This window comes from Lycium ferocissimum, unplaced genomic scaffold, assembly GCF_029784015.1.
Source record: "Lycium ferocissimum isolate CSIRO_LF1 unplaced genomic scaffold, AGI_CSIRO_Lferr_CH_V1 ctg12484, whole genome shotgun sequence".
Taxonomy (NCBI): Eukaryota; Viridiplantae; Streptophyta; class Magnoliopsida; order Solanales; family Solanaceae; genus Lycium; species Lycium ferocissimum.
The window spans coordinates 11,059-23,756 of record NW_026714372.1 but is presented as its reverse complement, the minus strand read 5'-3'; the positions used below and the strand labels follow the sequence as shown (position 1 = coordinate 23,756).

General features: G+C 38.0%; 1 protein-coding gene across 1 annotated transcript; it reads left to right on the top strand.

Annotated features, from left to right (window-relative positions):
* The first annotated feature begins 5,240 nt into the window (after window positions 1-5,240).
* On the top strand, window positions 5,241-10,987 carry LOC132041946 (sister chromatid cohesion protein SCC4-like). Its single transcript, XM_059432616.1, has 3 exons — window positions 5,241-5,553; window positions 10,397-10,521; window positions 10,613-10,987. Exons 1-3 carry the CDS (start codon window positions 5,241-5,243, stop codon window positions 10,799-10,801), a joined length of 627 nt encoding a protein of 208 aa, XP_059288599.1. The 3' UTR covers window positions 10,802-10,987.
* The last annotated feature ends 1,711 nt before the right edge of the window (window positions 10,988-12,698 follow it).

Genomic DNA, 12,698 nt, shown 5'->3' with positions numbered 1-12,698 from the left:
TGGAAGTTGGAGATTTTGTATCGACTATAGGGAATTAAACAAAGTCACTGTTAAAGACAAATTTCCTATTCCTTTGGTAGAAGATTTAATGGATGAATTACATGGATCTTGCATATTTTCTAAGATTGATCTGAGGGCAGGGTACCATCAAATAAGGATGGGGGAGCAGGACATTCACAAAACTGGATTTGTCACCCATCTAGGGCACTATGAGTTTAGAGTTATGCCCTTTGGGCTAACTAATGCACCTGCCACATTTCAAAGTCTAATGAACCATGTCTTTAAGGAACATTTGAGGAAGTTTGTTCTTATATTCTTTGATGATATTTTGGTCTATAGTTCTTCCCTAAAGGAACATACAGTTCATTTGGAGAAGGTGTTGCAATTATTGAGGGGTGAACAACTATTTGCTAAACTGTCTAAATGCTCATTTGGACAACCCAAGGTGGAATATCTAGGACATATTATCACTGGAGCAGGGGTTGCTACTGATCCTGCTAAGATAGAGGCTATGGTTAACTGGCCTAAACCCAAATCCATCAAAGCTCTAAGAGGATTTCTGGGGTTAACAGGGTACTACAGGAGGTTTGTACAAGCATATGGTGTTATTAGCAGACCATTGACTAACATGTTAAAAAAGAATGCCTTCCAGTGGGGAGTAGAAGCTGAGGAAGCATTTGAGAAACTTAAGAGAGCAATGACCACTGCCCCTGTATTAGCTTTGGCAAACTTCAACCAAACATTTGTTGTAGAGACAGATGCATGCTCTAAGGGCATTGGGGCTGTATTGATGCAAGAGGGCAGACTACTAGCATACTTTAGTAAAGCTTTGGGACCTAGAAACCTTGGTCTCTCTACTTATGAGAAGGAATTCATGGCTGTTCTATCAGCTGTAGACAGATGGAAGCATTATTTGCAAGGAGGACATTTTATTATTAGAACAGACCATCAAAGCTTGAAGTACCTCCTAGAACAAAGAGTATCTACTGCATTGCAACAAAAGGGCTTAACTAAATTGATGGGATTAGACTATGAAGTACAGTACAAAAAGGGTACTGAGAACAGGGTTGCTGATGCCCTTTCTAGAAGGTTGGAGGAGGATGAAGGACCTGAACTTAATGCTATTTCTACTGCAGAACCTACATGGATGATGGAGATCTGTGACAGCTATGAGCATGATCCTGTGGCACAACAACTTCTAGTTGAATTGATTGCTGATCCTGGAGGCAAGCCTGATTATACACTTAACCAAGGTCTTATTAGATACAAACTCAAGTTATTTGTGGGCAGAGGTGCTAATCTCAGAGTTAAGATCTTTGAATTGCTTCATTTATCACCCTTGGGTGGGCATTCAGGGCAACTAGCAACTTACAAAAGGCTTGCTATGGTTTTCTATTGGCCTAACATGAAGGCTGATATTGTGAGATGGGTGTCTGAGTGTGACATTTGTCAAAGAACTAAGACTGAGAATGTTCATTACCCAGGATTATTACAACCACTGCCCATTCCAGAGGCTCCTTGGCATGACATTGCCATGGATTTCATTGAAGGCCTTCCTTCATCTGGGCAAAAGAACACTATTCTTGTGGTTGTGGACAGGTTGACCAAGTATGGTCACTTCCTAGCATTGAAGCACCCATACAAGGCTCAGGATGTAGCAGATTTGTTTATGAAGGAAGTATACAGGTTACATGGGATGCCTAAGTCTATTGTATCAGACAGGGATTCTATCTTTACTAGCCAGTTTTGGCAACAACTCTTCAAATCTGTGGGAACTAAGCTCAATATGTCAACATCCTATCACCCTCAGTCTGATGGACAAACTGAGAGACTGAATAGATGCCTCGAATCCTATCTTAGAGCTATGGTTTTTTCTAATCCTAAGCAATGGTTGAAGTGGATTCCTCTAGTAGAGTGGTGGTATAATACTAACCACCACAAAGGCACTCAATGCTACACCATTCGAGGCATTGTATGGATTCCCACCCCCTCAGGTGCCCATGGGATCCTTACCTCGAACAGGTCAACCCAGTGTCATTGATTGTCTAGCTCAAAGACAACACATGCTTCACACATTAAGGGAGAATCTTCAGCAAGCTCAAGCTCGTATGAAGTTCTTTGCTGACAAAAATCGAACAGATAGGGAATTGCAGGAAGGGGATCTCGTCTACTTGAAACTTCAACCATATAGACAAGCTTCAGTGGCAATTCGTAAAAACTTGAAACTAAGTGCTAAATTCTATGGCCCTTACCCAGTTGTCAAGCGCATAGGAGCAGTGGCTTACCAGTTGGAGCTTCCTCCAGGTTCGCAGATCCACCCAGTGTTCCATATTTCACAGCTGAAAAAGAGGATCGGCCCAGCTGTAATTGCTCAACAGCAACCTCCTGCATGTGGATCTGATGGTGGTGTTTTGGTGCAGCCAACGGCTATCCTCCAACGTCGCATGGTTCGCATTAACAACGCAGCTTCAATCAAGGTCTTAGTCCAGTGGTCGAACCTAGGCCCCGATGAAGCCACATGGGAAGACTGGGGGTACATTCAAAGCCAATTTCCGGCGTTTGTGGCTCAACAAGGACCTTGAGGACAAGGTCGATTTTGAACGGAGGGGTAATGTAATGATTGAAGTAGGGGAATGAGGATTGGAATTGGAGAAATTAGGGTTAATCGATTGGGAAATTGGGAATCAGATTAGAGATTTGTGGAATTGGGGATTTTTAGTCAAATTTAGAAAGAGGGAAGTCACGTGAGAGGCACATGGGATCACTTAAATCTGACAGTGGAGAGGCAATGATAGCTGAGAGGATCCTAAGGCCCAGATTAAATGGGCAGTTATGCTCCAGCCAGGTCCATATAACAAACCCAGCTGGAAGCAGTTGTCTTCAGCTAATTTTTGGAATAATTCTTTCCCTCCTAAAAATTCTCTCTCTACTTTCTATCTTCTTCTTCCTAAATTCTTACCCCAAATTCTTCTTGCATTCTTGCAGGTTATCAATCTAGAATCTCCATTGTAGTCAGTTCAAGTTCACCATTGTAATAGTACTTAGATTGTAACCATTCCACATATCAATAAAATTCACAGTTGTGTTCACTATTACAGTTTTCAATTTCACTTTCATAAGTCATAACATGAATAGAGAAAAAGAAAAGTCTAATCTAGATAAACAATTAATTTCTAAGTCCCCGGCAACGGCACCAAAAACTTGTTGCTCCCAAACGCACACGCAAGTATACGCGGTCGTACAAGTAATATAAGATTTTAAAGTCCAGATATCGTACCCACAGGGACTTATGATTAACTATTTACTAAATTAAACTAATGCTAATTATCTAAACAAGAAATAAAATCCAAATTATATTTGTAAACTAACTAAAAATAAAAGAAAACAAATAATGAACTTCAACCAAGAAAGAACGAATTTTTATCGGAGAAGAGATAGATCTAGGGTTATGACCACTAACAATCCAGTTGTGTCTTCCAATTGCTATACCCATTTTATTTCGTGGGTTACTAGTTGACGGGTTAATTATAACTTTATGATATTCTCTCGAACTACTCACAAACCTGTAGATGCTACTATAACGCCTATATCTCTATGGTCGCCAGAGGTAACAAGAACGCATTTATTTCTCCGTAACCAACCAAGTAGGGTTAAAGGGTATATCTCTATCCTTAGTAGCGAAATGATAATATCGAATAAACTCTATTTATTCTTATTACGTACGTGAATTCCCTCACGCATCACAGATAGTGTCTAACTATTGATCAAGTAATTAAACAATTAAGCACAAGAATAAATAAGCAACCCAGAGATGGAAATTCAATAGATATAAACAATAATCAAACGTCAACTTTCATGTTTGAGCCAAAACCCCAAAACTAAAAAGTTTAGCTCCACATAGACATGGAGGAAACAACAAATCATCTGAATAAAAACGTAAAAACGAGTATTACAAAGAAGAGGAGGTAAAACCCTGTAACTACGGCCTCCACGGCAGCTCCAAGCTCTTTCTAGGTCCAAAATTGTGTAAAAATCGTGTATGATATGTATTTATAGGGTACCAAAAGGTTTGGGCTTTTAAAAACCAAATCCAACTCGGATTGGGAAACAATAGCGGGCTCGTGGGTGCAACACGGAACTAACAGAGAATCAGAGAACAGTTCTGCATGCGTCAGTGGTGCGATGCATAAATAGGCACGTCACTGAAGCCTGCATTTTCTTTTGAACTTCTTTGCTGCCACATAGATAAATGTTGTCTCCTTTCAATTCTTTCTTTCACGTTGCTGGCAGGTCTTACTTCATTCTTTTACACTCTGCATTATACATATATTTCTTCTTATTCTTTATGAAAGATCATTAAGTACCACAAATTGTTTTTGGTGCTTTTCACGTCATTTGTCCAATTTTTGCTCCGAACTCTCAAACCTTCGCCACTTTATTCCTACAAAGTAAAAATATAATATTAACACAAACCGCTATAATTCGTACTCAAAATACGATTAAAAGTACAAGAATGTGAGGCAACAATGCCTAATTATATGCATATTTTGACTGAACATCAGAGAGCGTGTAAGTCCATCAAGGGATCTGGCTAGTAGTGCGTGTAGGTCCACATCATCATTCAATGACACGACCCTATCTAGCTTGTGTCACCACAATGCGAGATCACAGTGCAGTCAACAGAAGCAGCTGCACGCCATTGTCCAGTTAGCTGTGACGCGAATGATCTGCAAACTCAAGTTGTTCTACCGCCTTGGGTTTGAGGGGGTATATCAATATATAAGATAAATAATAGAAAGACTGGATGCAATAAATTGACCGCCGTCAAAGTCAAGGTCAGCACCTAATAGTACATTAGTCAAATTGTGCAATAATGCCCTCTTATCATTATTAACAGTCAAGTAGTTTAATAAATGCACCACATACGGTCCTTTAATAGGCTCACACATATTTCCATATTTTGTACATTATTTTGACATCTATAGGCAGGTGTCTCTTGTAAATCATTTGTGTCAAGTTTCATACCAGGATTAGTATCACGGTAGGGAGAAGACATTTAGCTCTCTAAATCTCTCTTCCCCTTACTATTTTTTACACTTCTATAGGAGTTGCCTAGTACTTATAGGATCCATTTTAACCTTTCTAGATATCTGTATGTTAGTTGAAAATTTAGAAAACCTTTACTGTTAGAAAATTCACAAATTATTCAATTTTGGAGTAAATTGTGTTTGAATAGCGCAATGGTAGTGTGGGCTCATATGATGACCCCAACTAGCTTTATATTGAAGTGTAGTAGTGGTAGTAGTTGCTGTTGTTCTATTCTTATTGATTTGCTACGTTACTGCAGAAATCGACTAGCGTTTGGATTGCAGACAACACATAATACTTTGGGGAATCTGCAACTTGTTTCACAATATTTGACTGTTTTGGGGAATCTTGGACTAGCCCTCCGCGACACTGGACAAGCTAGGGAGATCTTGAGGTCCTCTCTTACATTAGCGAAGAAGCTTAATGACATTCCAACTCAGATCTGGGTACTATCGAATTTGACAGGTTTCACACTCTCGATCATTTATTTCATGTGACCTACTTCTTCTGTTGGATAAGTGCCGTCACCTGTGCATATCTAATGCTTTGTTCTGGTTTAGTTATCCTTTTGAATGGCCAAAGCAACAGAGTTCATTGTATCCTTAATATGCTTCATATATATGTGTCTTCTTGTCTATTTTGTATGTGTATTTGTCCTGTGAAGATTAGATTTCTAAAACTCGAGTTTTCCTCTACTTGCAACTTATTGTTTTCACCCTGTTTATTTAGCCTTTCTTTTTTCCTCTCTAGCTAGAAGAGATATGCATGTCGAGATTTTTTTATTCCTTTCCTTTTCCTTTTCCGGTGTACACAACCTCCTTTTTTTCTTCGTGTAGTCAAGGGTAGGGATGCAAACGGGGCAGGACAAGCCTTAACCAACCCTTCCTTACCCGTTTAGCATTTTTCGATAATTTTTCCCTGCCATGCCCTGCCTTGCCTCGTTTGTGTTTTCTTTGATTTTTTTTCTTTTTATTTTGCACCTTGTAGTATTCTATTTAGTTTTTTTTGAATTTTTATTTGACTTTGTGTAGAAAATCTTACTAATATGTTCCCGTTTTCATATTTGATTCATGCTTGTTGATATTTGTGTTCATTTTGGATCCTTCACTCAACTAGTGAAAAGAAAATGCACTAGAAATTGTATACTGATTGGTTTGAAGTTAAATTTTCGGTATTTCAAGTGAAATAATTCAAAACCATTAAATAATTTTCAGTTATCTCATGTAATTAATCATGATTTGCTTTTGCTATGAGTATTGTTTTTGTTGTTTCTAACTTCTATACAGACCTGCTTCTCCTTATGTTTACTGGTCATTCATGATTTTTGTATGAAGTTGTTGGATCCTAATTTAAGGTTCACTTGCACTATTTATTGAAAGTGTTTTACATTTGGAATTGACATGTCAACATGCCAAAAGAAATATGATAGGCAATCCTTTTATTTTTGCTAATTGTAAAAAATATTACCAGGGGAAAAATTAAATGAACCAAGCATATTCAGTTCTAATCTTCCTGGAGGAGAAAAAGAGGAAGACTCCCTGATGATAATAAAATGTCTTTTTAAATGTTTTGAAGGATTCAAAAGAACAAAGGATAGCATGACGAGCAGAAAATATTAGAGGGGAAAGAATGGAGAAGAAAGAGATACAACTCCTAACTTCAATCTCCATCCTCTCAAAAGCATCACTGTCTTGTCTAACACGTCTGATTAAAATTTATTTGTCTGAAGCTTATGAAATTTTAATGCACACACCATTTAAAATTTTAACTCAGGTCTGCCCTACCCTGTCCCATGCAAAGTTTTGTTTGTCGTTCACCTATCCTGTGCGATTAATCCCTCGCTCTACCTCATTGCCGTTCCAAATCAAGCACTCTTGCTATTTTTTCCCCTTAAAAGTTTGAGTCAAGCACCAGATATGTTAAAAACTTGTTCTCTATGTTGCTCGGATTCTCCAAAAATGGTGCTGCATCCGTGTCGGATTCTCCGAAATGCACTACTTTTGGAGAACTCCACACGCACCCGTCGACATTTCTGAAGAGTCCGAGCAACATAGAATTTGTCCTTTATCCATTCTATTGATGGTAGAGTATTTGTGCATGCATCATGCCTCTTGTTTTTTCTTGTTCAGGGTTTCCCCTATAAATGAAACCTCAAGGTGATTGAAAAATATTCTATTTTGTTTTCATAAAGGTGATTGAAAAATTATTAATCAAAGGGTATTTTGATTCTCGCTTGATAAAATCTAGGGTTGGGGGAAACAATAGTCAAACAGATCTTATGCTTACTAGGAGACGTGATAGAACCACATGAATGAACTGTAAGGATATACCAGGAGAGCGATGACCGCCCAACAGAGGTTGGGGGTCTTATATTTAAAGCGTAAGAATAGACGACCTACAAACAACTGAGAATTTAGATGGTGGGCATTAAAGGGCGCTAATAGTTAATGTTTCAGAAAAACTATGGGAGGATGGAACTTAGAGGGGCACGGACATCCTGTGGAAGAAAATGTCAAGTTGCATAAACAGTAGCAAGTGAAGTGTCAGGTGTGTCTAAAGGTTTAGGACCTCGACCACAAGAATCCTGCTGTTGGAATGAGGATGTGCAAAGAGTAATCAAAGCTATAGGAGAATGTCATAGAAACTAAGCAAAAGCAGTAGATGGATTAGTTTTTGAAGAATATAAGAGAAGTCAGAGAGAAGCAAGGACGGCTATTAATAAAACTTGAGGGAAAGCCCTTGGTAGCCTGTATCAAAACGAAGGACACGAGAAAAGGTAAAGAAATGTTTAAGCTAGCACGATTGAGAGTGATGGTGAGGCTATTGTGATCAAGTGTTTAACTCGAACCACAAGTATAGACTTTTGGATATGTATGTGCATGATAGAAGCACTCGAAGAATAAGGTTGATAGAAGTAAAGGATAGAGTGAAAAATATGAGTACAAAGCCTATGTTACAAATGGTATCCCTATAGAGGTTTGGAAGTGTCTTGGAGTTAGGATGGCTTTCCAAGCTATCTAGTGCTATACTAACAAATGGTAGGATGCCAATGAGTGGAGAAAGAATACCCCGATTTCAAATTATAAAAACAAAGGTGATAGTTAAAGTTATGCGTACTAATGTAGCATTAAACTTATGAGTTATACGATGAAACTCTTGTGGATGAGTGATAATATGTAGACTTGGGAACTAGAACTATGTTGCTCGGACTCTTCAATAATGTCGACGGGTGTGTGTTGGATCCTCCAAAAGTAGTGTATCTTTTGTGAATCCGCCACGGGTGTGGCATCATTTTTGGATAGTTCGAGCAACATGGCTTGAGAACACTACAGGAGTGACGATAAATAGTTTGAATTTATGCTCGGTAAATCTATAACAGTGGCTATATTCTTGATAAGATCTATACGTGGTGTTGATCAGCTTTGAGAAAGCATATGATAAGAGTACTATGAAAGGTCCTTTGGTGGCTGTTGAAGAAGAAAAGAATTTATATTCAATATATAAATGTCATAAAGGACATGTATGAGGATAGTTAGTAGCGTGAGAACGTAGTAGGAGATGAAAAGGAGTTTTCCTTAACTGTGGGTTTACCCAAGGATCAGCGTCGAGCCCGTACTTGTTTACACATATTTTGCATGAGCTAACCAACTATACAAGATGAGGTCACATGGATGATACTCTGCTAATTGATAAAACTAGCGAAGGTGTCAACTGAAAGCTTGAACGGTGGAGAAGAACTATAGAGAGTACGTTTTTTAGGGTAAGTAGAAATAACACTGAATATATCACATACAAGTTTAGTCACATTAGAAAGTGAAGTCAATGTGAGAAATAGACGGGATTGAGGTGCCTAAATGCAAACAATTGAAATATCTGGACTCGTTATTTCAGGAGAACGGAGTGATAGATGAAGATGTTACACAGAGAATCAAATCGAATAGTTGAAGCGGAGAAGGGTGTTATGTGATAGAAGGATGTCTATCAAACTGAGAGGTAAGTTCTATAGAACTGTTACAAGTCCAGAAATTTTGTGTGAGAGTAAATGTTGGGAAACTAACTAGATGAGTGTTGTAGAGATATGTTAAGTAGGATGTATTGTCATACAATGTTAAAAATGACCACTTTCTCTAGAAGGTGCAAGTAGTACACATCACAGATAAAATGAGAGAAGGTTGCTTGAGATGGTATGACCATATCCTGCCGCGACCTCTAGATGTACCGGTTCGTAGGGGTGAGATCAATGTGGATGAAAGTGTTAGAAAGGGACAAGATAAACGTAAAATTTCATAGAAGGGAGTTGTTTCAAAATAGTCTCGAAAGACTGCAATCACTTGGAAACCTAGCAAACTTAGAGAAAGGTAGGACATAATCGAAGTAAAAGTTATATGTAGGCTACCAATTAGTTAGGAAAAGCTTTGGTCATGTTAATACGCTTATTTTAGTTCCTATTCTTGCTAGGGGCTTTTTAGTCTTGTTATATGTTTATATGCCAGTAGAAATAATAGGACTTCTAGTACTTTTGTTTTTATTTTTTTCTTGTGTATATTATTGGTCTAAGATGACTTTAACTAGAGAAACGTGATCAATGAGGATTCATATGGCCGACCCCAACTTGTTTAGAACTTAGTGTTGTTGAAGGAAATTGATACAAAAAATTGAAGAAACGGAAGGCACTTCACATATAAATACTTCCATATTGAACGAGTTTAGGTATCCTGTGTTTGTTATTCCATTCCCCACCCATTGGATTTCAAGATTTCCTACTCAGCATCGGAACTACATTAATATCCATCAATAGTAAATTGTCCTTTAACTTGGGTACAATTTTCAACACCCAGGTTGAAATCGTTGATTATTGCCAGATGAGATAAACATATTTTTCTTCATTTTTTATTGGAATAGAAAAAGGAAAAGCTGTAGTAGGAAAATCGAAAGTAAACCCATATGGGTTTGTTGTATTATAGTAAGAGTCCTTTTCAATGAATTGAATATTATTCTGGGGTTGCCAATAAAGGATGGATAACTCCTGAGGTCATTCCAAGTCAAAGAAATTGTGCAAGTCCTGTCATTTCTGCAAAGTATATTGCAAGAAAAAAGTGGCATGAGATTCACTAATATAACTGCATTGTGGTACATCAGTCATCTTCTTGAGGATAGGACGATGTCGTTAAGACGTGGCTACAGAGAGTGCAGTTTGCTAGTACAAGCTTCTTCTTGCAAGACCTGATTTGGACAAATTTATCTTATATCCCTTCTCTTGGTGCCTTTGCCTAATTTTAGTTGGTCAATTTACATTTTTCTTGTGCAGCTCTGTACCAGCAACTAGGTGAGAAAGGGAGTGAAATGGAGAATCTTGATTACCAAACAAAGAAAGTAGAGGATCTACAAAAAAGAATTTCTGATGCATGTTCGTCCAGTCACCATGTTGAACTGGTAAAAGCTTTCATCCTTTTTACCTTATTTGAGTAAATAGGTTTGTGAATGTGACAGGTTGACAGCATAAATCTTGTCTGACATGACTCAGATTGCCAAAGTAAAAATCGAAGCCCATCAGTTGAGCGGGATTGACATTAAACGAGCAATCTCAGGTCCTTCTATGAGAGTTGATCTGGACATTCCTGAATCCATTGGGCTGTCAGCAACTTCTCCTATGACGTCGTCATCAAGGCTTATGGATTTTGATATGGGGAGACTGAGAAGGAGAAAAGCTTAGCTTTACGACTTGTAAATTAGTCTTATTTCAAGTGATAACTAAAGGAAGAGGTGAGAGTGTGCTTCCTTTCTTTCCTGCTCTTTTAGGGATGTGTGCAGTGATACACTGAAACATCTGGCCTTGGGAAATGTCCAATTGTGATAGTTTACCGTTCTTTATTGTACAGTTGTATTGTAATTATTCTCTGTAGCTGGGAACATCTGCTATATATACAGTTAATAGTTAACTAATTGTCTGGTTTCTTCTCACCCTCTAAAATCTTGATTGCAATGGAACCTATCTCACTCAACCTGTGAAGCCATTAGATGAGCCTTGGCATATCGAAACACAGGTGTTTGGCCAGTCTTCGTGCATTTTGCACAATTTCAATATTAGAACAATGGCTTATGAGTGGAAGTGCTATGTTTTAAACAAATTTGGAAGAAAAGAAGACAGAAGGATTTACATATTTGAATGTTACACTATCATGTTAGCTCACTAGATACTTTTGTTTAAAACGGAAGGAAATATTAAAACTTAGATGGATAATCCGGTCCGAATAATTTCTCCTAAAATTCATTGCTGAATAGTAAACTTTTCCAGAAAAAAAGTCCTTACTTTTGAAAGCGCATTGGTAAAATGAAACTGTGGAGGTAAAGAGTAAATCTGGCGTTAGTTTTGAGAAGTTTTAAAAACCCGAGTTTACCAGATAGCATCAAATGCCATCTCTTTCTACTTTTCCTTGCCTATAAACGATAGTTATAAACAAAAAGGAAGATAAAATGTGCAGGCGAGGGAGGCAACTTTTATGCTCTTATCTCATTGTTTGGTTTGCATGAAAGGAGCGAAAACAAAAACTAAATAGAACGGGTAAATAATTGAAAAATAGAACGGGTAAATAATTGAGTTCACTACAATCAAAATAACAATAAAAGCAAACACCGAACAAGATAGTGAAAAGGAAAGAAGAACAAAAAACAAGTTAGTGCCGATTGCACTAATTCTCAATCATTTTGCTTCAATTGGAACATTTCATTCAGACACTCAATCACATTTCTAACACAAAAAGTTATTTATGCTTTTTTATTGATGTACAAATACTTACATTAAAAATTTTCAGACTGGCATCATACGTAATGGAGGTGTATAAATGTGGCTAAGTCTTTATTGCAACTAGTTGATATCGTTGATATGAATACAAAAACATCCCAAGAAATCTCACAATGTGGGGTCTGGGGAGGATAAAGTGTACGCAAACCTTATCTCAAACTTGGAAGGTAGGAGGCCGTTTTCGAAAGGCCCTCGGCTCAAGAGAAAACATGGCAAAAAAAGTCAGCTAAGGACAAGCTTATCCCTAAGTGGGGTCTAAGAATGAGGTGTATGCAGACCTTATCCCTACCGTGGTTAGGATAGAGAGGTTGCTTCCGTAAGATCCTCGGCTCGAGAAAAGCGTTTTCAAAACAAGTTTGGAAAATGCAAGAGTAAAAAGCTTATGATGAAAAAACTGAAGAAGAGAAAAGTACTGACAACAAAATAGTAGAGATAACCAAAATTAAATGGAACAACAACAGTAATAAAAATGAGGAGTACGATGATACTAGCACAATAGTACAGAGACTGATAAGGGGAAGGGGAAGCAAATTAAGTGCTCTAAGCTAGCACCAAGCTCTCTCATAGAAAAGAGAGAAACGCTCAACTACCTACTAACATTCTGCCAAAGTCCTTGACCTCCACGCTCTCCTATCTAGTGTCCTGTCCATGGTGAGCTAAAGATGTGCCATGTCTTGTCTAATCACCTCTCTCTAATTCTTCCTTGGTATACCTCTACCTCTCCTTAAATCTATCACTGCCAATCTCTCGCAACCTCCTCACTGGGCATATGTGCTCTTTGTCTTCACATGTTTGAACAATCTCAACC